Genomic DNA, 22916 nt, shown 5'->3' on the forward strand with positions numbered 1-22916 from the left:
ATTACAAAAAATACCTGTATGACGGATAATTGATAGATCTATCCAAAACCCAAACCTGCATTTATTTATGTACATAACAAAGAAATTATTAAATAAAATTATATATTAGTATTATTAAAATAAGTGCTTGCTAACATATTGCTGATATCGGAATAAAACCCTTTTTTCAATTAGTTCATATTATTATGTTTCAATTAGTTCACATTGTATTTCAAATATATTAATTATTACTTGTGAAACAAGAAGACCAACTGGAATGCCCTTAATGGAGCCAAGCGCATTGCCCGCTCAAAACATCGATAGGCGAAGTATCGTTTAATTCCACCGTCGGATTGACTGTCATACATCGCTTTCGTCTGTCACTTTCACTTCCGTTTGTGTCGAGTCGCTTGCGTTTTTTCGTGTGGTAAAGAAGCCTGATAAATAGAGAGTGCGGAAGCGAATAAATTGCAAATTTGCCACAAATATACTTCAGTAAACGGTACGTGCTATTGAGTACGATTAAGTGAAGAACAGCGTATATTTTGCTCTATTGAATTGATTCGTTTTTGCAACGGTTCTGTACACCCGGTACATTACGAGCGTGTGTGTGTGCCTGCCGTCTGTATGTGGTGGCCGCCATCTTGGCGAAACACACACAACTCGTGCATGTGTGCGTTTTTTTTCCTTCCATTCGGAAAGGACAGTCGAGCAAAATAGAGGCAGCAAAATGAAACTGTTTTTTTGCTGATTTATATACTTATATCCATTATTTTGCAGCACCTGCTCCCGATACGTAAAGAACCGTTATCATGGTGGGATCTCGAGTGTATGTGGGCGGTCTGCCCTACGGAGTGCGCGAGCGCGATTTGGAGCGCTTCTTCAAAGGCTACGGCCGCACTCGCGACATTCTCATCAAAAATGGCTACGGCTTTGTGGTGAGTACAATTAAACATTTTTTCATGTTAAAAACAAGATTGGGCATGCTTTTAACTGGTAAGGTTTGAAAGTTAGTAAAAATCAATCGACTTCAAGACATTTCTGCAGAACTCAGTTGTGTAGATGTAAAGCAACATGTCAAGCCGACGCCTAAATACCCTTGCTTGAACATAAGATCTTCACATGTGATATTACTATGCTATTGAACTGGAACACGTCTTCGCTTCTAAGACATAATTAATTAATCAGTCAAAAGGAGTGAGGTTATAGCCATTGTTTATTTTACCGGTCTAGAATATTCCTTTGCAATTTTAATAACATTAAAAACTACTCAGAGCAAAAAAAAAAATACAATATATACATAATTCTAATTTCATAAAATAATCCGGTTAAAAAGATCCACATCAGTGCCTGTTGTTTTCTGCAAAGGCAGGGTAACCCCATACTAATTCCATAATCAATAATAATCACTAATTGAATTTTCAGGAGTTCGAAGACTACCGCGACGCCGACGATGCCGTCTATGAACTGAATGGCAAAGAGCTGCTGGGCGAACGGTGAGTTGCTAGATATCGGCTCAAGTGCGAAGTGACTCACAGTTGTCTGTTCTATATTCTTGCAGTGTGGTTGTTGAACCCGCCAGAGGTACCGCTCGTGGCAGCAACCGCGACCGCTACGACGATCGATATGGTGGTCGGCGGGGCGGCGGCGGCGGTCGTTACAACGACAAGTAAGTAGTACTGCCAGCGGGACATAAAACCGGACCAAAGTAGCGACGATATCGTCCTCGAACTTCGTTTGCGTTGAAGTTTGCCCTAGAATTAGCACTGCCAAATTGTTTCGTTTGAAATCTCCATCCACACAGATGCAGCCAGCTTAAATCGATTTGTTTGCAATACTCTTGCAAAATCAATTTACAACAATTTTAAAGCTACTATTATTTAGCTATAATTATAGCGCCTTGCAATTCAACCTACTGATTTGCATAATTTTATACATTTTTTTTTGTGTAGAATTTATGTTGAGCAATAACATCTATTCATACAACTAACAACTAATCAATAAGCTGATTTCCCCTGTGTGGAAGGGACCCTAAAGACACTGACTTGCTGTTAATATTATTATTTCCAAGACGCTCCGTTTTCCTATGCATACTATGAGTTCTTTTTATTTGCACGTTACCCATCCGCATAGTATGTAAAATGTTTGATTTGTTGCGCATAACCCGAATGTAAATATGCATATGCTGGAATATTCACCATTAGCGTTGAGTTTTGTGATCGAGCAGCGGGAGCAGCAGCGCAGTGTCAATACTAATTAGCGAATCCATTCAATTATTCACCAGAAACAAAAATTCCAGATCATCCTCTCGTTATGGCCCACCGTTGCGCACTGAGTACCGCCTGATTGTGGAGAACTTGTCTAGCCGCGTTAGCTGGCAGGTAAGTGAGCATGGATCGATGTATCGCGCCTGGGGCGTGGTAATCACTGTAGCTTAGAATCGAGGAGTGTAGTTCTAGAATTATAACGGCTAACCGATTGAAATGGATCACTATAATACCCATTAATCAACTTACCCATCCCAGAACCAAGCACCCTTTTCGAGCCCCTTTTTTATTTCGAATTACTCCCCCGGTGTCTCTGTCCTGTTTTGTGTTTTAACTCCTCCACTCTGACTAGAGCCAACTCTTTAATCTGTAATTTAGCCATAAGCTGTACAGTTGACCTAGGCTTAAGTGAAACGAAAACAAAAGATACTGCTAAAACCCTGGTACTGATCGGTGTAATCTACCCACCATTACTTTCTCTTGCACACACCAACCGAAACTGATATAAATAAAGAGTTTGATGTGCTTTGACTGAGAGATTCCCTACTCGGCTTGGCCCAAATCTAAAACCGAAAGAGAATCGAATTGAATCGAATCTAATTGAATCGCCATGAGAAATACAAGCTAGTGACCGACCGGTTCAGAATGTTACCCAAAAACCATGATGTGGTGGAAGACAGAGAGAGACAGTCCCCAGAGCAGCCCCAGATTGGTTTCGATCTGCGAACTACGATCTGCGACCTACGACCGACCTCCACGATGCGCCATCGCCGCCGCCTCATCCATCCGTCTATTCGAAATATTCCAAAACATAATACAGAAAACATAAAGAAATGAACAAGTCGATCAGAATCGAACCCACAACACAAACACCAAACTGAATGCAAAACCGAAATCAGAAAGCATACGATGACGATGGACGTTGATGAGCTGCCCGGGTCAAAAGGCCAGCCCACGTATTAAAGCCCACTGATTCAAAAGACGTAGGCTGGCCCCTTGCGTTAGGTATTTAACTCTCTGCTAAAAACATTCACAATTTTAATTACCAACAATATTATATAAAGAATTGTCAAATTCCTTATAGCCATTGTGAGTGTGAGGGTGCGAATCGAATCAATCGAGTGTGGTTAGATGAGAAGCTTGCGTTCGCTAATTCTGAGATGATATGATGGTCTTGGCGACGATGAGAGATGAGCATATGACGATGATCGATCGATGACGATGACACGATGCTGGTCGCGCATTCAGTTACCAACTTCGGCTAGTGCCTCCGAACTTAGTCCTTCCCCCATTCCCGGTTCTTCTGGCTTCCGGCTACTGCTCTGGCTTACGGCTGCGGCTCCGGCATTACGGCTACCGGATCCGTCTCCGGCTGAGACTACCGACTAGACAACCAACCCAACCCGTTGGAGAAGCGAGAGAGCAGCGTCCCGAAACGTATTTCTTATTTTTGCAGTTCGTTTGTGCGTGAGGTGCCGAAGCCGCTGGTTGTTGTCCGCCTCTGACCGGCAAACTGCTCCAAATGCTCCACTCTCCGGCTCTCTGGTGTGGTGGTTCTGGCCAGCGATGTCTGCTCTGATCTGATCTGACCTCCTGACTGTACCCGGTGTGTGGCTTCCTCCGAAACTAAACGAAAACAGCTACCGCAACACTTGAATACCTTTTTGCCATTTATAATATGATTCTGTTGTACATGAAAAACATAACAAAACAAAAGTACTTGGTACGTGGCCAAGCCTATCCAAAACGAAAACCAAATCCAATGTAACAAAACGTAACGAGCTCCGGCCATCCATCCGCTCATCCGCCTGCCTGGCCACTGGTTCTCTGGCTGCCTGGTTGAGTTAACGATGTTCGATCGGACTTTCGATGAGGTCATGCGGTGTCCTTGGTGTCATTGGCCCACAGTTACTAGGCAGACAATCTAAACTCTCGGTGTAGAAACGATGTGTGTGTCCTCCTCTCTCTGAAAGCGCATTAAGTAAGAATTCAATTAAAACTATTTTGTTAACTTTAATTTATTTCCAAACCAAATGAACTATATCTACTATCAATTGCCAACCACTGTTAACTATGATTGTTTACGCTTAAGTTTTGTGCCGCGTGCAGCGTGGAGTGTTTGAATGTTGTGCTCGGGAAGCTCTGGGCACCTCTTCCTTTTTTCCTGGCCAAGCGAATCCTTCGTCCGGAGTGAGGTTCTCGGTTTCCACACGTAGGCAGGCGCGACAAGAGCACAGGATAGACGAACACAGGGCACTGAGTGAAGTGAGAGAGAGGGACTTGTGAGAGGCTGGGACTTGGTTAGGAGCCCCAATAACCCCGAAAACATTCTGAATGCTCCACCTGCTGCACGTGCTGTCCTTTGAGTTGCAACCACTGCCGTCGGATGCGCAATGTGCGAGACATCTGCCAAAACAATTTCACTAATTACTATATTTTCGTTTCGACTTTGTGCGTCCCTGCAGGATCTTAAGGATTACATGCGCCAGGCTGGCGAGGTCACCTATGCCGATGCCCACAAGCAGCGCCGCAATGAAGGGTATGTTTAAAAATGGAATTATTTTATATACAACTAACTACAATTGTCCTCCCTTGCAGCGTCGTTGAGTTCGCCTCGTTGTCGGACATGAAGACGGCCATTGAGAAGTTGGATGACACCGAGCTGAACGGCAGGCGCATTCACCTGGTCGAGGATCGTCGTGGAGGACGCAGCGGTGGTGGTGGCGGCGGCGGCGGACGTGGACGCTCCCGTTCGTCCAGCTCCCGTTCGCGCTCCCGATCCCGCAGGCGCTCTCGCTCCCGCCGCTCGTCGCACTCGCGCTCCAAGTCTCGCAGCCGCTCCAAGTCCCGTGGCGGACGCTCCAAGTCCAAGTCGCCAGTCAAGTCTCGTTCTCGCTCCCGCTCGCGCTCCAAGTAAGTAGAGACCATCTTGTCTTGTGGGGATCGTACTTAATATAGGTTGTATTGTACGTAAATGCTGTGTGATATATGCTCCAATATTAATTTATGTAGATTTTCTAGTCAGAAAATATTAATTGCGATCCCTGGCTTTATGTTTCATATGATTACCCACTTATTTGATTACTTCACTTCCGCTGCAGCAAATCGCGTGACGTGTCCAAGTCCAAGTCGAAGTCCCACTCCCGCACCCGCTCCCGTTCTCCCAAACGTGAGCGTGACTCCCGTTCCCGATCGCGCTCCGTTTCGAAGCGCGAGTCCCGCTCCCGTTCACGTTCCAAGTCCATCCGACGCGACTCCCGCTCACGGTAAGTTTGGCTACAATCCGATGACCTCGGCTCAATATAGACAGTTCACGATTCTTTCTTTCGTGCTTTCTTTGCTTTTGTTTGGATGCACCTGTTTGTAGCCCACCAGCAACGGTGGTCGTTCAAAAGCTCGTTCTATAGTTTACTACAATGCCTTTCTCTTGCAGCGATCGATCCGCATCGGCTGACAACAAGTCGCGTTCGCGCTCACGCTCCCGTTCGGCCTCGCCCAAAAATGGAAACGCCTCACCGGACCGCAATAACGAGAGCATGGACGATTAGATTAGTTAGCTGTCCCATTAATATTAAAGCACTTGATTTTAGACTTCTACTATAACTATTCTACAAACATTTACAAACACTCAGACACCCCTACTACAACCAAAACTAATGAATATGAAATCATACAAATCCACCACTGTCGGGCCTCGTCATTTTTTTAGTATGTAACCACAAATTGTTCTATGCCTTGTTTCGAGTTTGGAGTTTGGAGTTTCCCACTCGTCGGTGGGTCATGGGCTGGAAGATGACAGGGATCGATCCGTTGGACGGACGGGCCGTGTGTGTGCTGATTTGGATTCAAGGAGTGCACATAGGCCATGGACTTACTGCGACATGTACACCGAACACTTAAAATTGTCTATACGATGAGTAATTTCAATAAATACGGATAAATTTAAACTAAACATGTTGTTTGCTCCGTTTTGCTCCTCAAAGAAATCTAAAGTATTCGGTTTTAATCATATAAATTTAGTTTATTGTTTTTCTTTTTTGTTGTAATTTCGGAATATAAGTATATTACAAAGTCTTAGTTTCACTATTTCGCATTATTTGCCTGAATTAAAATTACAATTTCATTTGATTTTATTTATCTTGAATTTAAAGAACTCCAATGACAATTTGAACCTCATTGGCTGAAATATATTCTAGTTAAATATTTAAAACTTGGAAATGAATTAGCAATCTAAAAATCGTCACGCTAAATCAAATGCATAACTAAGTTTTATAAACTGACAAAGTTTTGGTACTAACAATATATCGTTTTTTGTTTTTTAAAGTAATTACTTGTACGAATTAAGTATACTATTATATACAAAGCACATAGGGATAAAAGAGATTTTTCTTTCCAAGCGTTTGACGTCTCGAGTGAGCAATGGGCCTTGCAAAATGCGCCGACTAACTAGAACAGATTATCGAAAATCCTATTTTAAATGCGAATCGAATCGAATGCCGTAATACCGTAAAACAATGTCCATGGGTGGTATGCTTAAACTAAGTGACTGGGGAAATCGGCTCGACATTATCTACAACTATAACTAAATGCATTCTTTGCTTAAATGCGATAGGGGGAGGTCCTGGGGTCTGAGACGGTATATGTATATATATGTCTGTCTAGCGCGCGTACGATCCGCACATTATGGTGCCACACTATATGTTGCACGTACGACGAGTTATTTGGCACATCGTGGAGTCACTGGGGTCGCTTGAGCACTGGAGTTAAGTACCTTGACACATTCGGTTGGATCGCGGAGGTCGGCTTGGCTGCGGCCACTAACTATTCCTAACGTAAACTGATATCGAGTTGCGTAATCATAATAAGTCTGAATAAAATGGATTTTCAAACGTTATCTAACATTAATCGGCTATAGAGTATGTACAGCATTAATTTGACACTTCAATTGCGTTACTTTGGCTCCTGGCATGTATCTGTGCGTTTATATGCAAATTAGACTGAAGCCATTCGCGACTTCTTTGGAAATAGCAAGCATCCTTTCCATCTGAAATACTTACGAAGAGTAGCGGCAGTTTGTTTTTGAATTTTGAAAAGGAGTGAGGTTCGCAAAGGTTCCCTTGGGAAATCCAAACTATATCGAATTATAAACGCACCTAATGCAGGTTGACTTCAGCTCGATGGTATCCGAATCGGTCTATTGGCTTCTACAGATGACTGGAGGAGGTTCGCGCTGAGATACAAAGACTACGAGTGAGTGCTGCCGTTCCATAATCTCTAGGTTCTATCGCTCGGAAGTGGCAGTGGTTTACATTCAATTGTATAGTGCCCTAGTTGTAAGTGTTGTATAATAGTATAGGTTGAGTCTCTATCATGCCGACTACATGTTGTATAGATCTATGCACTAGTTCACATTGTAAATGCACACACTCGGCATGACCAAGTCGCGGGAGAGCCTACACAAACTATCGCACATTAGCCAAGCGCCCAGGTCAATCTATCAATCCAACTATCAATCAATCGTCGTGCGCCACATTCAGTTGCGAATCTACATAAGTATTTAAGTACTATTAGAGCCTTGTTATCACTTTCGATTTGTAAGTCGTTTTTGGCGAGGTCGTGGGCCACTACTTCGTTGTTCCAGGAACCCGCCAATCCTTCACCTCCGTCTCCACCTCCATCCATAGATATCTTTATAGATACCGCCTCCTAGATGCGAATGGACAGCAGTGAGACATTGCGCTTGAGCAACGTGTGTGGCCGCAGCTCCATGCTGGCCGTGTCCCCCATGTCCGCCATGTCCACGCCCATGTAGCTGCTGTCCATGGTCCCGCGATCGGCCAGGGTGTGCAGGCTCTGGGTGTCGTAGTCGTAGTTCAAATCCTGCATGGGCACCACCTCCGGCAGAAGGTGTCGAATGTGTGTCGGCGATCTCCTCAGCTTGTATTGGTTTCTGTGGGAGAAGATCGCAGGACACCAGGTTAGTAGCTCAATCTTGTAGCGCGGTGATACACAGCATGCATGATGGGTGACATAGCCTGATTTTACTAGAATATATACAAGTTTTGGTTCTTCACATTTTCAGTTCTCAGTTACGTGATAAGGACTAGTAGAGTCAGGCTTTGCATGGAATCGGATGAAATGGAAGCTTACTCTGCATCGTTGTTCTTTCCCAAGTTGTTACTTCTGCAGATGTGCAAAGCAAAATGTGTAGTTTAAACAAAAATGAGTACACATAAACACAATACGTATTTAGAGAGGCAGAAGAGTAGGCCAACTCACTCGACGAAAGTCGAATAGTTTGAGGATAGTTCCTTAGATTATGTCTGCTCAACATAAAAACCCTCAATTATAAACTTAGCTAATGCTGGAGATATGCTGTTTTTGGCTAGATTCATAAGTCCTCGTTTTAATATTGTATCTACCAGATTGCATGGCAAACACATGTGCAGTGTGTGCAGTTCGGTGCCAACTGGCTGGAAAAAAAAGCGGAAATACTTGGGGTGAAGGACTTTAGAAGCCCCCAGACACTTCCGAGCCCATCTCTGTTCAGATTAGCCTCCACATCTCCTGATGAGAGAGAGCCGGAAAACACTGCCAAGTGCCCTGCGAATTGGCCTATCTCCTGAGCCCCGTCTTAATTGCCTAATTACGTACTTTTTGTGCCGGTTGCCATTGAGGCACATGCAGTGGCACGAGCACATGGACGAGGTGTTGCTTCCGTTCAGAGATTGGCCATCGTGTCCCTCGTAGCCGCTCAGAATGGATCCGTTGGATGTTATCACATCGCCCTCCAGCTTCACAGCCACTTGCAACGCCTGCAAGGGGTTAATCAATGGGTTAGACGGATATCTTATGGGGGATCCATGGGGGTGTTCTGAATGCCGAGTGGGTGGAGTATGGCGTTCGTGTGGTTGTGGTGATTGCATATTCTTGGTGCTCTTTGGTTCAGTGTCGTAGAGTGGAAAGCCAGGTGGTGAAGCAGTTTGTATTTGGGTTTTTGGGGGTGGTGTTGGTCGAAAGTATTGGAATCTGAAAAGCCGCAATCACCTCGTTGGTCCATAAACTGGACTTGGACATAAACTAAGCTCGCGTTTTGCATTCGATTCGATTCGATTGGTATCGGTTCGTAATGGTTTCGTTAAGTCAAAAGCAACCGAAAAGATGCGAAAAAAGAAAATATTTATTCGATTTGATATTATCGGGTAGCTCTCGCATTTTGGGCCTGCATTGAATAGATTGTATCAATTAATTTGTTCAAAACATTGGTAATATAAGTAGTTATCGAAAAAGTATAAAACCGAAGGTGCAAGATCAGGAATTAGCCAAGTGTGCAGCAAAGTGGCAAGCAGATATGTAAAAACTATAGTTGATTTAACAAGTTTATTGGTCGAAAGGTACGAGAGTATGAGACAGGTGAAAGTTATTCAAATAAAAGTTACAAAATTGTTGTAGTACTATGGCATCTAGGGTACAGTGAAGCGTTGCTATAAGGTAAGGTAAAAATGGTAGAGTAAAGCGGTTGACTACCAAAACGAATGGGGAAAGGGCCTCGTTTGGCCGCATCAATTGCATGATAGTAATAAAATCCGAAAAAACAGTCCTCAAGTCTACGGTAATAGGTAAAGGTAATAGGTAATAGGTAACAGGTAATAAATGGCATGAGTTGCTCGACTTACTCCCGCACCAAGCACACGGATCTGGCACTCCCACTCACCTGCATGGCCTGGGCCTCGTCGCGTCGCTCATCCTCGGTATTCATCGTAACAAACCTAAGTACTAACAAGTTCAGCGAGGCGGCCACGATGGCCAGGCCAAATAGTATAAATATCAGTGCGAACATCACGTATTCGGGCTTCCTGTTCAGTGCATTGTCCCGCTGCAGGGCTACCATGTCGCCAAAGCCTGCGAAAAGGGCATTCGCATCGAATCGAGTTGTTCGTAGTGCGCTTATTCCTTACCTATAGTTGTTAAAGTAATAAAACAGTAATATACTGAATCGAAGTAGCTCCAGCCCTCAAATTTGGAAAAGGCCGCAGCACCGCCAGCTATCGTCAGCGAACTGAGTGTGGTCACAACACAGATGAGGTCCACCTCCGAGGCGACGGTCCTCTTGCAGCGCAGCGAGGAGCGGACCGCTTTGATAACGTAGCTATGGGATAGAATCAAATGCATAGTCTCAAAATGCTGCATACTTATAGGCGCCCTTTTGAAGCGATGCCCAACTAGGACTAGAACACACCTGCTCAGTCTATTCACTCTTTCTCCGATGCTCTGGAACATAACGAGGCCCAGGGGAATCCCCACGATGGCATAGCACATGGTGAAGAGCTTCCCGCCCACCGTGCTGGGCGTCGAGTGTCCGTAGCCTGAAATGGTGATGGTGGTGGTGGTGGTGGTGGTGGTGGCATACAATGCTGGTTAGATAACTCACCTATGGTGGTTAGCACCGTGGTTGCGTAATAGAATGCACCGGTGAATTTCCACTGCTGGCCGGCCTTGTGCGATTCCGATTTGAGCACCACAGTCTCCATGACTTTGAAGTCCTCCTGTGAGATATTGTATTTGCGAATTATCATATCCTCGGCATCTGCAATTAGTAACGAGAATGCCATGAGTGCCTGCGACGCATTTCACACAAAGCCCGATGGCAGGTAATGTGCAAACTGTGCACTCGAACAAATTGGGGATTCCAAAGCGGAAAGCCTCCATATAACAGCACAAAAAAAAACTGTTTGGTCCATCGAGGCGGATTGTGGGACAGTAAGCGCAACTTTTTCGTGCAGTGCACTGTGCAGGGACACTTGAGAGCCGCACTCACCTTGCAGCGCCTCCCAACGACGCTTTTCCGTTTCCGATTCGAGGGCGTCAAAGACGGCGGCGCCGACTAGCAGATAGGTAAATGTACACACGATCAAGGATATCGTGCGCACATTTTGTTTCTTCATTCTTCATTTAGGCGAGTATTGGGTGAGTTGATCCTTTGTTCAGTGGCGTCGCCTCCGCTTGCGGTACAGTTTGCAGGGCTTTTCCTGGCTGCTGCTGCTGCTGCTGCTGCTGCTTACCACCTGGCTCACCTGGCTAAGCGGGCTGCACCTGCCGTCGTCCATATGAATCCTGCTCGTCCTTCCCGGGTGCCGCGACTCACGCTCAAAGGACAAACTACCCAAATTGGGTTATGACCCCACCCGACGCAACCCGACCCGACCCGGCTGCTTTCTAGTTTCGTAGTCTCTGGTGAAATCTTTTTTGGCAAACTCACTTAGCACTTTGATTGCATTAAAAATAATATCACTGGGGGCAAACTGGGGGTGGAGCAAGTGCTGGTGCTGGTGCTGGGTTCACGTTTTAGTCGGTTAGCTCCTGGCGAGGAGGCGGTGGTCGCGTTTATTTCTGTCACAGGCCGTGGGCCTTTGTCCTCGTCGCGTTCGTTGCGCCGTCCATGTCCTTGCGTTATTTATGCTGCCAGTGAACGTTGACGTGGGTGTGTGTGTGCTAGAGCTGCTGCCAGTGCATGTGCATGTGCATGTGCGGGCCATGCTGCAATCCTTCATCGGGCGGCGGCGCTGCTCCTGCTCTCAAGGATTATTGTGCCAGTGGCGCTGGCGCTGCTGCTGGTGCTCCTGCGGGTGATGGGCGCCATCGCGCTGCACTTGTAGTTTCTGCCGCCGTGTCCTTCCTGCGTGAAATGGCTCGAATTAGGGTTTTTCCTTATGGCCGGGCTAAAAATAACGACTGCAACTAATCTGTCATCATCAATACTACGCTCCCACTACACTTGGTTGCTCCTACGGAGCTTCGCCTACAGTCGTGGTCAACCTAATGGCACTATCGTCATTGTGTTCTCTGTGGTAAGGTGAGTTCCCAATATGAGAATTATATTTGAGAATTTTTGACTTCTAACATAAAGCTTTGATCAGTAATGCTATAAAAAAGTCGACTTCTCTAATAAGGGAAACTGCCCAAAAGTATGCCCTGAAAATGCTTAGTATCTTTTCCTTGCTCATAGCGTATAGCATAGCATATTTTTAAGCACCTTTTCAAGTAAAAACTAAAACTTAACTATTTTAGGGAAATGATGTTCCCAATAAAGTCTGCAGCCTTAAGACTCAACAAATGGCTCTTCAGAGTCTAAGGACTTGTGATCCGTTTCGATGCCTCAAGGATCGACTCCAGCTTCATGTTTGTGCCACCATGATGACCGGCGCTGTGTGTACTCTTCATCTCAGCTCACACACACACACACACTAGCCCACCACACAAACATGCAAATGAATTTTTCATTTGCATGTGTCCTTCGCCCAATGAGCGTAAGGATTTGTGGACATACTGGCACAACGGGCACTTTTTGGCAACGTGTGAGGCTGCGAAATCTCAGCTGTAATTGTTGAATAATTCAGTTACCGCGCGGGATAATGAGACGCCGAAAACTGAAAATGAAAGCTCCTCCTTGGATTCTTCTGAAGTGTGAGTGTTTTGTGTGTGGCCATCTAACGCCAATTTATTGATGAGCAATGAGGCAGCATTGCAGTGTCTCTGAATTATTCAACTGTATGTGTGTGTGTGCCTGGGAGCGTGTGTGTGTGTGTGCGTGTGTATGTGTGGGGCTCGAAGCGCGTTGAAGTGTACGCACGCACACAAGCGCAGCGCAGACACAGGCTTTTTTTAATTCATCGAGTGTAGCAGCCGAAATGTTGGTCCTTCGGTGCGGATTGTGGGGGTTGGTTTTCCTTTGCCCCTCAGCGACGCACAGACACACACGCACACACACACACGCAGGAAAAGGATGCCCGCCCTTAGTTAACTTTTTTGTTAGTTTCCCCGCTGCTGTTTGTTGTGCTATTTCGCGCAGCTCTCATTCCCCCACCCCAGCCCATTCCATCGCAATTCCCATGCACTGGCAATGACAGTGACACTATCAAGAGTCTGCCCCCCATCCAGGCACTCCAGTTCGCGAAAAAAAGGAAGAGTGGAACTGTTTCATTATATAAAGCCCGCACACATACACATCCTTTCCGCCGCACAGGACGAACTCGAACGGCTCGCAATTTTCATCGGTCGCGGCTTGACAGCAGGCAGATCCTTTCAAACGCTCGCGATAATTGCACAAAAACTGAGCGGCGCCCCACGATTTTTTCACTAGCGTAATTTGGCTGCGATTGGGCCGCACATTCGTCCTGTCGCCACTCGGATTCGCATCCGAAATGCTCTCGATTCGACGGCTGCGGCAGCTTTGCTCCGGCGCACAAAGCAAACGAACTGTTGGGGGATAATTTTAGTTGTATATTTTTGATTTTTGATTTTAGAATTGGAAATGTTATTTGCCAGTCGCTTTGGTTCAATAATTGCAATGCAATCGTAATTATCCTTTTTCGTGGCAATCGGATGCTGCGGCGCGGGTGAAAAAAGTTTGAAACTTTTACGCTGCGTGTTGCTTAAATAGATTTTCTGGCGAAAGCTCGTCCTGCCAAATTCGCTCTCTTCGCGGAAAATCACTCTCGCTGTTAAGATAACATGCGTCGTAACCGGTTAAGCTAGTTCTGTTGTAGACTTTGGTTTGAGTCTGGGCTGCACACTGTTGCTTACAAAAGACATTCTTATAATTATCTAAACAAACTAAATGACTTTGCTGTTAATTAGAAACTATCATACATTTGAATCAACAATTAAGTCAAAGTGCTCAGTAAAAAGATGCAAATGATTTTAGCTTTGTAAGTACTTTAGTAGTAAGAATCTTTGTACAGTTGTACAGCCATTGTGCTTGGACTAACTGCTCGAGCAGTGGTGGAAAACTTCGCTAGTTACCAGGCTGTTTAAACACAGAATTTAAATTATTATATATTCCTTTTAAATATGTTTCTCTCCACCACTCAGTTTTAAAGCTCTCCGCCGTCTGTTAATTTTGAATTTCATAATGAACGTTGCGATATATTATTTTGGTACATTTAAGCGAAAAGTACTTCAATTTAGCTAACTACTCAAAGGCACTAAAATAAATTTACAAATCTTAGTCATTTGTAAAACTTTTATTTTATGATTTTAGGAAATCATTTCCAGTATTGTTGTATTACATTTCATTTTTATTGGGCAGTACAAGCGTTATAAAACGTATTTGTTAGTAAAAACGCCTTGTCATTTTTATTATGTTACACATCCTTTAAAAAGAGTGATTGAAAATTAAATGCAAAAAAAAATTTGTCACTATCGCAACAGAACCCCCGAATCACAATATCATCCTTGCGGCTGTCACCTGTGCACCTTGGCTCACTCCCTTGCTGCTCCCTGGCCCAGTGACCCGGATGTCAGTCAGTCAGCGAGATGACTCCGGCTGAAATTGGCCCGAAAACCCAACCAAAAATCAATTTTCGCAATTTGGAGCAAGCATTTTCTGTGGCCTGGCCCTGGGCTGATTTCTAGGATGCAGGGCAAGAGTACACAGCAACTCGAAAAAAGCTTAAACAGGTAACTGCATCAGTGCTCCATCGCCTCGGGTGGCAGGACGATGTTGCAGCCAAGGAGTCCGCGCCCACTCCAGGTTTTCGGCACCAGGATCAGGTCCAGCTGCTGCTCGGCGCGCTTCACTTTCAGCTGAACATTCTGGCTCTGCATGTTTCGCACCAGCTCGCCAATCTGGGCGAGATCTCCCTTGAAGTTGTCGCTATTGATGGAGCCAAAGCGGAGGATGGCATCGCCCACACAAAGACCCTGAAATGGTAAAAGATGGCTCCATCAACGATGTGATATTCGCCTGTTTACTACTTTCACTCACAGCTCTTTCGGCGGGTGAATCGGGACTGACCAGATTGACCACCACGATGGCGCGCGCAGGTGCAAGGTCCGCGATGTTAGCGCCGCCGGGTGATCGGTCGTCGTCCAAGTCCAGAGCGGAGGCGCGGTTCACCAGCTCCGGATCTGTGGTGGCGATCTCGCTGTGATATTGGTTTAGCAGCGCCTGGATCTGGTTCATCAGCTCCTTGTGGTCGTTCTGCAGGCAGATGATCGTTTGGCGCGCCAGGCGCACCTGGTAAACGTCAATGTCGTTGCGCGGAAAGCCCTCTGCGTCCACCAGTGGCCCGCTCATGCCCACATTGTCGTTCTGGAAGGAAGGGATCGTGCTTATTGTCACTTGGCTTTGACTTATCAGGATTTGCTAAAATACAAATGTGTATATACCCTATCCAAAGTACAAGAACTCGTATTATCTACCCTAACCAACAGTAGGGTATAGGACATATCAATATCTGGGGTACAATTCATCCATATGCCCTCTGTCACAGCTTAAGAACAGCTGATCATAGGTATCCACGAAGGAGCGTTACCAACAACTTGCCGCAGTGTGTATACCTCATCCCAGCTACAGGGTATCCGCCGATGAGCATGCGAATTTACTTACGGCGGTAAGGATCTGTCCGTTTCGGCTGATCTGCGCCTCCAGCTGCTTTTTGGCATTGATCAGCCGCTCCAGGCGCTCCTTGGTGGTGGTCCCTGCGGCCATGACTTCCCCTTCGATTCGATTTATTCGAGCGCTCGTCTCAGGAAATACAAATTTGTTGACTTTTGTTAATGTTTTCACTTGGACTAGAGAGCAGCAGCAACAACAACAACAATTGCTTGTGCAGCCCTGGTTGCCAGTGTGGGCCAGTGTGACCGTACTGCGGCGAACTAACTTTGACCAAAAACTAATTGTTAAACAATTTTTCGGAAGGGGAAAAGAACAAATTGAACGGAGAGTAAACACAGGAATTCACAAATTTATATGAGAAACAGATCGCACAGCGGTGGAACGGAAGGGGGGAAAGCCTTTCCAGCGGACTTCGCAAAATAAACGACGGGCGACGAGGGACCTCGAAAAATCGCACGGCAATCAATTCGAGTGTGTGCGAATTGATTACAAAAATAAAGGTATTTCGAGAGGTGAGCGATAAAAGCGCGTGTATGTCTGGTGAGGATTAGGTGTAGACATGAACTAACCAACTGTTCCGTAGCCACAGGCGAGTGCCCGTCGACTAACATCCGCCGGAGTGTGGCCGCCACCTGCGATATGTGATCATTGGGGCTCCCCGGAGGTTTATGCAATGTTCTAGCTCTCGGCGAGTCGGAGGAGAAGCAGCCGGAGGAGGAGGAGAAGGAGGAGGAGGAGCACCGGGCCAGATGACTGTGACCACCATGGATGCACAGGTCAAGGCAGCGCACCATCATCATCTACACCATCCCACGGGCGGAGGAGGAGCACAGCACAAGGTGGAGGAGGAGGAGCCGGATCCCGTTGACGACGAGATGACCGTACTGCTGGCCAATAAGAACTTTCACTATGACGTCGCCTCCGAACTGGACGACGACGCCCTTGTGGAGCTCAAAGAGAACAGCGCCCAAGCGGCTGGCGCTGGTGTTGGCTTTTACAATCCGGATGAACTGCTGCTCGAGGAGCAGCCACATCCGCAAGTCACGTGGCTGGACGACGACGAGATCGAGACGCTCGATCGCGTAACGCTGGACATGGGTAACATGTTCTTCAATCGCGTCGACAGCCAGGACATCATCTATCAGCAGAAAAAAAAGAGCATTAAGATGGTGGGCAAGTACATCATGGGCGATGTGCTCGGCGAGGGATCGTACGGCAAGGTGAAGGAGGCCATGAACTCGGAGAACCTGTGCCGGCTGGCCGTCAAGATTCTGACCAAGCGGAAGTTGCGCAGGATTCCCAACGGCGAACAGAACGTGACGCGCGAGATCGCCTTGCTCAAGCAGCTGAAGCACCGGAATGTCGTGGAGCTGGTGGACGTTTTGTACAACGAGGAGAAGCAGAAGATGTACTTGGTTATGGAGTACTGTGTCGGCGGGCTGCAGGAGATGGTTGACTACCAGCCGGACAAGCGGATGCCCCTGTTTCAGGCACACGGTTACTTCAAACAGCTAGTCGACGGCCTGGAGTACCTGCACAGCTGCCGGGTCATCCACAAGGACATCAAGCCAGGCAACCTGCTGCTCTCCCTGGATCAAACGCTGAAGATATCCGACTTCGGTGTGGCGGAGCAACTGGATCTGTTCTCACCCGACGACACGTGCACAACGGGCCAAGGTTCTCCGGCCTTTCAGCCACCGGAGATCGCCAACGGACACGAGACCTTCGCCGGCTTCAAGGTGGACATCTGGAGCAGCGGAGTGACTCTGTAAGCGTCCTTTAATACTAAATGCATCGGTGTACTTTACTAATCTACTTGACTTGCAGCTACAATTTGGCCACTGGACAGTATCCCTTCGAGGGCGACAATATCTACCGATTGCTGGAGAACATCGGGCGAGGTCAGTGGGAGACGCCCGCGTGGCTCTACGAAATGGACGCGGACTTTGCCAACCTGATCCTCGGCATGCTTCAGGCTGATCCTAGCAAACGCCTCTCCCTGCAGGAAATACGCCACGACACGTAAATAGAAATTGCTCTGTTGCACTGCATGATTACTGATTCTGCTAATCTACTTTCAGTTGGTTCAGATCCGCACCGGTGAAGACCGGCCCACCGATACCCATTCCCCCGCTGAAGGGCGACAAGTACCGCAACTCCACGGTGATACCTTATTTGGAAGCTTACCACTACGGCACCCAAGAGGAGGATGTCTACTTTACGGAGCACGACGTAAACCGTACGTACCCACATCGCTTTTTTCGAGTCAACTACTTTCATGGTTTTACTCTTACAGAGGAGCTCGCCCGCCAAGCGGCAGCTGCTGCCTCCGAAATTCGGGCCAAGCAGTCGGCTGCGGCCCTAGCCGCCTGCCACGCCTACGAGCCGCCCTCCACAAGTGCCGCCGCCGCAGCCGCCGCCGCCTCCGGGAATTCGCTGGGCAACGGTAGCAGGGAGGAGGCGCCAGTTAAGAAGAAGGGTTCGGCGCTGAAAAGGCGCGCCAAGAAACTGACGTCCTGCATCTCCGTGCGCAAACTGAGCCACTGCCGAACTTCGTAGGCGAATTAGATGCCTCCACTAAACATAGATGCTAAGATTTATCGAAAGGAATAACTTTGTTAACAAATTGTGAGGAACTTTTTGGTTTTGTTTTCCCGTTTTTTTTTTGTTGTCCTACATTCGCCAAGTATTTGTGTAACCATAGAATCATGTAGGAAATTCGGGAGCAACCTGGTACCGCCCGAGCACCACCAGCAGCAGCAGCAGCGGCATTATCAGCGGACACTGATGCGAGCTGGGGAGTAGTTGGTGGGGAGCGATGGGGCGACACGAAAGCTATATATCCATGTGACAATACTGTGTATTATATGAAACAAATGAAAGCGTAAATTAGTCGTTAATATATGATGTACTGAAGGCAGCCGAGGATTGCCGGAGGAGACGGTGCCCATTGGTTCGCACACATAAAGAAACATGTTCAAGTGAAATTGTTGTTGGCTTCGTTATATTCTAAACTACACACAAATGATGCGACGATTTTCAGGCGCCGTCGGTACAATAACTGCTGGACAGTATTTGCAAGGCCTAGGTTGAGATTTTAATTTTTACAAACCAATGAAACGAAAATAAAAGAACCCATTGAATATCAAAATACAAACACTGCATTTAGTTCGCACATTCCACACTCAACACAGACTCTCTCATACTCTCCATTCCATTCCATGCACACGCTCATGCTCACACTACAACATTAGGCTAGCTAACTACGGTTGCTTAATCTAGTTCCACGATCTGCAGCCGGGCGGTCGGATCTGGCTCTGAGTTAACCTCCATCAGCTCGCCCATGATGAACATTTGATGGTAGTGGGGACCCAGGGTGGACAGCTTCCGCTGCATCAGGTGGCGCAATGTGTCCACGTACTGCGGCGGCACCTTGGCCTGCTGCGTGTTCGTGTTGCGCCAGTGCAGCCCGTTGTTGTCCACGTGAAACAGCGCCGGTGAGGGCACGTGATCTTTAAGGTAGTTCCAGATGCACTCGCGCAACAGCAGGGCGATCTGAAAATGGTAAACACGTTGGTTGGTTGGTCCACAGTTGGAGTTTAAGAAAATGAAAGACCTACCTCTGCCGATTCAAACTGCTCGATGATGAGATGCAGATTAGTGAGTGGAGGCGGAATCAGTTGGCTCATAGCCAGCAGTTGCAGCATCTTCTTGGTGCAGAGCATTAGCTCATCGTTCGCAGCAGTGGGCTGGAATCGATTGACTGAAAAAGGGAACACGATTAAGCCAAACTATTGAAATGTGCGAGTAAAGTAACAAGCTCACCATTCTTTCCCCGCCAGTGATGCAAACAGGTGGCGCATAGTGCGCGCAGAAGTACGGAGGAATAGCAAAGGGCCGGCCTATGACCGGCGATCAGTCCTAAAACCGCCCAGAGCACTGGGGACGTGATAAACGCCCTCCTGATCTGCATGTCCCGCTCCATTGTCACCCGGGTGAATTCTTCGTCCGGAAAGGGCAGGCCGTTGTACATGACATCCGTGGACACCAGCTCGACCAGCAGCAGCGAGACCAGCGAGTAGCCCTCCACGTTATTGGGCTTCTCCAGATCGGCGCAGCAGGCATTCAATGCCTTTAGATACAGCGCCTGCTTCTCCGCATCGCAGTTCCTCTCGTTGGTAGGCAATACAGGTCGCAGACCTCTGCCTATAATACCGGAATGCAGCACGGAGCGGTTCGAGTTGGCGCCGGAGCTAGTGTGCAGGTTCTGCAAAATGAGGTGTTCGTGCTCAGGTATCTGAAGCTCATCTAGCTCATACTCCTCCAGCTGACCAAGCAAGTGACCATGATAGAAGAGGGCGCCCTCAACCAGTTCGCGCAGGCAAACGGTTCTCGCAATTTTACGGGCGGAACACTGCCTCTGCAACAGGGTGTAGGAGCGATGCGAAGCCGCCGCTCGACGGATCACAGCTAGAATGAAATATGGTCAATATACAGGTAGAGTTTGAGAGCAATGGTTACGTACTCTTTTCGGTTAAGCCCACAAAGAAGTACTTTACGCTTAGCGTGGCCAGCTTGAGGACTAACGGAGTGCGCAGCACGGTGGTTCGACTGCCGGCATCAATGTTGTTCAACAGATCCACAATGAGGTGAGCCAAGCGCATGCGCGTAGCGTCCTCATCGTCCGCCTTATCTTCGCCTGGCTCCAGTTTCGTACGCTTTCCGTAATCCTTACCATTGCACAATTCATCGTCGTTGTTATTATTGCTACTTTGTTGCGCTCTGAATTTGTCAGCACTCCGCTCGGCGGCATCCCTGTCCATCTTCAGGACCAATTTGTTGACGGTGCAGTCAAAGATTTGAATGATTTTGGGAAGACATTCATTGAGGGCTTGATTTAAATGCTGTGCCTTAATGTAGGGAGCCACATTCTTGCTCTTGTGCATTCTGGTGGAGATATATGAAGTAGAAATGCTGAGGGTCATCATAATACCTAATAATAGTAATTTTTACCTGGCAAGTATGTTTAGGTTGGAGAACGTATTAAAGGCTTCTGTGGTTGTGCCCGGCGGAACTGGCAATCGATTGTTGACCTGAACATCCAACGTTATGTCCTCCAAAACCATCTTGAAACCTGCTGTGAATCCCGGAAAGTTTACCATGCCGCTTTGCCCGCCAAGTAATCGAATTAGTGCGCCAATTCCATTGGGATTCTGAGCATACGACTTCTTTAGAAGTTGGGATATGGTCTGGTAGTAAATATTTGGGTGCTGGGACGCTAGAAAAATAGTTAATACGAGTTTTAATATCACTGTATGACTTCCTTTTCAATTGAAGAATGTTCTACTCACAGACCACCAGCAGTAATCTCACCGCTGTTTGCTGCTCGAAGAGATTGGTGCTAAGGCAGCTCTTCCACAGCATGTACTTTGTTTCCTCGTAGGCCAGATCGGCCAGCAGTGGGAAGTTCCGCTGATTGAGCACCCACTGTTCCAGCTCCTGCATCGAGTTGTCCAGGAAATCCTGGCACCAAACATACTTCTCGGCCATCTTGGCTGCCGTGAGCAGCAGCGTCGCTCCATGCTCGTTTAGGCGGAGCACGGCATTATTCAGCGTGGGCTGCATGCCGGCAAACATCTTGTTGCTTAGCCACAGCGGCGACTTCTGCACAATCACCTCGCACATGTCCTCGGTATCTACAGGAATGAATTTTTATCATTCTGTTAGAGAAATAAAACTTCCCTTTATCTAACTGGTACTTACAGACTTCGACCAGCACATTAACCAAGCTCTGCAAGATCGTGTCGGAGTAGTTGGTGGTGATCAGTAGGAAAGGAACGACGGCCACGTCCAGCGGCTTTTTCGGTGCGAATCCCTCCTTAAGCATCTCACGGAAGGCGGCCCTCAGGTGCTGTTCGTGGCACGAGGTCATGTAATCGAGGATGCCCGCCTCCGAGTCCAGGTGGCAGCGGTAGTCATCGACAAATCGCTTGATGCCGCACTGAAGGATCTGCATGATGATCTTGTAAGGGAAGCAGCCGCCCAATCTGGCCACAATCCAGTCGAAGGTCATGGGAAAGCGGTGAAATGCATTGAGCATGATCTTCACGCAGGCCTCCTCCTCCGGTTGTGTTAACTTCCGGAAGCAACTGTTTATGAGGGTCATCAGCCCATGCATGGCGCTGCACTCCAGCCAATAGTTGCAGCTAGCCGTTATGGTCATCCGCCGCTGGGTGTACTTATCGGATAGCTTGGCCACCAGTTCCAGACTCCAGTTGGCGATGAGCGGCGACCAGGCGGGCGGTCCCTTCCACACGAGATTCTGCAGCGCCGTCTTGACCAGATTAAAGGCCTCGTATTCCGAAGCACGTTGCTGCTGCTGGCGATTCCCGGCCTGCTTCACCTGGGACACCGGCATCCCGGTCTTTGGGTCTGCCATCTCCGGCGACACATACAGCTGCACACTGATCTCGGCCAGCAGGGCAAAGTACTCAAACACAATGTCCCGCGTGGCGGGCAGCTCCTCCAGGAACCCCAGCCTGCGAAGACCAATGGATTTGTTTACTACGGGGATTTACTTAACTGCGGCTGCTACTCACGCGAGCTTGATGAGATTGGGGCTGGTCAGCGGCTGGGGACAACTGTGGCCATTGCTCACCGTCTCTATGAAGTGCTTAAGCTGATCCAACAGGTTCTGGGGCAGCATTTTGTCGTCCTAGGCATCGGGAACGCAGAACCAAAGTTGACCAAGTGAGCAAATGCATCGCAGCAATGGGTCGCCGCGTCTTCCACTCGGAATACCACAGCGACGAGGGACAACGGCGCCCATTTGGAGTCCATCGCCACCTGGTCACACTGCAACGGCAGGAATTTTGAATTCCTCTAAACTCTGAAGCGAATAAAATAAACTCCTAATAAATATCGAAGAACTCTAACTTGTGCAGTAAATACAGTACTTTCATTTTATAAATTAGCACTTGGAAGTAGTTAATAGTGACACTTTATCTATACGTTAAGTTGAGCTGAAAAGGGCTTCGAGTCGGAGTTATGTGCTTACTACAAGTTTGACTTTTGAATCGAGTGCGTCATTTTCTGGTATCAAAATTATTGATAAAAATTAAGTTTACATGCAGGTATATTTTCATATTGAATCATTTGAAACATGTTTTTGTATTAATATATTATCGTAAGTATCAGTGAGGATTGTCGTTAAGAAACGGTCACACAAATGACAATTCGCGAATTATTGCACACTCTTTTGCGGCGAATCA

General features: G+C 47.2%; 5 protein-coding genes across 13 annotated transcripts; 2 read left to right on the top strand and 3 right to left on the bottom strand.

The window, feature by feature from the left end:
* Positions 1-325: 325 nt before the first annotated feature.
* LOC6553611 (serine-arginine protein 55) lies at positions 326-6198 on the top strand. 6 transcript variants are annotated; one of them, XM_015154634.2, is made up of 9 exons: positions 326-481; positions 760-917; positions 1405-1475; positions 1541-1648; positions 2264-2360; positions 4712-4785; positions 4845-5159; positions 5348-5512; positions 5680-6198. In XM_015154634.2, the coding sequence occupies exons 2-9, from the start codon at positions 792-794 to the stop codon at positions 5792-5794; spliced, it is 1071 nt and encodes a 356-aa protein (XP_015010120.1). In that variant the 5' UTR covers positions 326-481; positions 760-791; the 3' UTR covers positions 5795-6198. The 6 variants fall into 6 exon arrangements, with proteins under 6 accessions (XP_015010120.1, XP_015010119.1, XP_001980240.1 ...); XM_015154633.2 differs by having other exon boundaries at positions 2279-2360; XM_026976967.1 differs by lacking the exon at positions 326-481 and adding an exon at positions 617-701.
* Positions 6199-6298: 100 nt separating this feature from the next.
* LOC6553428 (two pore potassium channel protein sup-9) lies at positions 6299-13674 on the bottom strand. Of its 2 annotated transcripts, XM_001980202.3 has the most exons (9): positions 13250-13674; positions 11065-11922; positions 10678-10833; positions 10486-10612; positions 10205-10395; positions 9961-10148; positions 8901-9061; positions 8397-8429; positions 6406-8196 (listed from the first exon to the last, which is right to left on the bottom strand). In XM_001980202.3, exons 2-9 carry the CDS (start codon positions 11189-11191, stop codon positions 7953-7955), a joined length of 1227 nt encoding a protein of 408 aa, XP_001980238.1. In that variant the 5' UTR covers positions 11192-11922; positions 13250-13674; the 3' UTR covers positions 6406-7952. The 2 variants fall into 2 exon arrangements, with proteins under 2 accessions (XP_015009851.1, XP_001980238.1); XM_015154365.2 differs by lacking the exon at positions 8397-8429 and having other exon boundaries at positions 6299-8196.
* A 628-nt stretch (positions 13675-14302) lies between these two features.
* LOC6553427 (26S proteasome non-ATPase regulatory subunit 9) lies at positions 14303-15893 on the bottom strand. Its single transcript, XM_001980201.3, has 3 exons — positions 15637-15893; positions 15013-15339; positions 14303-14948 (listed from the first exon to the last, which is right to left on the bottom strand). The coding sequence occupies exons 1-3, from the start codon at positions 15736-15738 to the stop codon at positions 14715-14717; spliced, it is 663 nt and encodes a 220-aa protein (XP_001980237.1). The 5' UTR covers positions 15739-15893; the 3' UTR covers positions 14303-14714.
* Positions 15849-18627, top strand: LOC6553426 (serine/threonine-protein kinase stk11). Of its 3 annotated transcripts, none has more exons than XM_026980134.1 (5): positions 15849-16176; positions 16229-17413; positions 17473-17667; positions 17727-17884; positions 17942-18627. In XM_026980134.1, the coding sequence occupies exons 2-5, from the start codon at positions 16314-16316 to the stop codon at positions 18202-18204; spliced, it is 1716 nt and encodes a 571-aa protein (XP_026835935.1). In that variant the 5' UTR covers positions 15849-16176; positions 16229-16313; the 3' UTR covers positions 18205-18627. The 3 variants fall into 3 exon arrangements, with proteins under 3 accessions (XP_026835935.1, XP_026835931.1, XP_001980236.1); XM_026980130.1 differs by having other exon boundaries at positions 15849-16157; XM_001980200.3 differs by having other exon boundaries at positions 15849-16145.
* A 156-nt stretch (positions 18628-18783) lies between these two features.
* Positions 18784-22520, bottom strand: LOC6553425 (integrator complex subunit 5). The gene is made up of 8 exons (XM_001980199.3): positions 22245-22520; positions 21409-22184; positions 20997-21341; positions 20659-20923; positions 20171-20592; positions 19471-20115; positions 19266-19408; positions 18784-19200 (listed from the first exon to the last, which is right to left on the bottom strand). The coding sequence occupies exons 1-8, from the start codon at positions 22349-22351 to the stop codon at positions 18919-18921; spliced, it is 2985 nt and encodes a 994-aa protein (XP_001980235.1). The 5' UTR covers positions 22352-22520; the 3' UTR covers positions 18784-18918.
* Between the last annotated feature and the right edge of the window lie 396 nt (positions 22521-22916).

This window comes from Drosophila erecta, unplaced genomic scaffold (genome assembly GCF_003286155.1).
Source record: "Drosophila erecta strain 14021-0224.00,06,07 unplaced genomic scaffold, DereRS2 tig00000000-arrow-pilon, whole genome shotgun sequence".
In the NCBI taxonomy this organism is placed as follows: Eukaryota; Metazoa; Arthropoda; class Insecta; order Diptera; family Drosophilidae; genus Drosophila; species Drosophila erecta.

Coding starts and splice junctions, on each gene's coding strand:
- LOC6553611 (XM_015154634.2), top strand. CDS start 792: ATGGTGGGATCTCGAGTGTATGTGGGCGGTCTGCCCTACGGAGTGCGC. Junction 918..1,404: donor AAAATGGCTACGGCTTTGTG/GTGAGTACAATT, acceptor TTGAATTTTCAG/GAGTTCGAAGACTACCGCGA. Junction 1,649..2,263: donor GGCGGTCGTTACAACGACAA/GTAAGTAGTACT, acceptor ATTATTCACCAG/AAACAAAAATTCCAGATCAT.
- LOC6553428 (XM_001980202.3), bottom strand. CDS start 11,191: ATGAAGAAACAAAATGTGCGCACGATATCCTTGATCGTGTGTACATTT. Junction 10,613..10,677: donor CACGGTGCTAACCACCATAG/GTGAGTTATCTA, acceptor TCACCATTTCAG/GCTACGGACACTCGACGCCC. Junction 10,396..10,485: donor AGAGTGAATAGACTGAGCAG/GTGTGTTCTAGT, acceptor TCTATCCCATAG/CTACGTTATCAAAGCGGTCC.
- LOC6553427 (XM_001980201.3), bottom strand. CDS start 15,738: ATGGCCGCAGGGACCACCACCAAGGAGCGCCTGGAGCGGCTGATCAAT. Junction 15,340..15,636: donor ACGGACAGATCCTTACCGCC/GTAAGTAAATTC, acceptor CCTTCCTTCCAG/AACGACAATGTGGGCATGAG. Junction 14,949..15,012: donor ATTCACCCGCCGAAAGAGCT/GTGAGTGAAAGT, acceptor TTACCATTTCAG/GGTCTTTGTGTGGGCGATGC.
- LOC6553426 (XM_026980134.1), top strand. CDS start 16,314: ATGCAATGTTCTAGCTCTCGGCGAGTCGGAGGAGAAGCAGCCGGAGGA. Junction 17,414..17,472: donor TGGAGCAGCGGAGTGACTCT/GTAAGCGTCCTT, acceptor CTTGACTTGCAG/CTACAATTTGGCCACTGGAC. Junction 17,885..17,941: donor TACGGAGCACGACGTAAACC/GTACGTACCCAC, acceptor TTACTCTTACAG/AGGAGCTCGCCCGCCAAGCG.
- LOC6553425 (XM_001980199.3), bottom strand. CDS start 22,351: ATGCTGCCCCAGAACCTGTTGGATCAGCTTAAGCACTTCATAGAGACG. Junction 22,185..22,244: donor CCCAATCTCATCAAGCTCGC/GTGAGTAGCAGC, acceptor TGGTCTTCGCAG/GCTGGGGTTCCTGGAGGAGC. Junction 19,409..19,470: donor TCACTGGCGGGGAAAGAATG/GTGAGCTTGTTA, acceptor TCCCTTTTTCAG/TCAATCGATTCCAGCCCACT.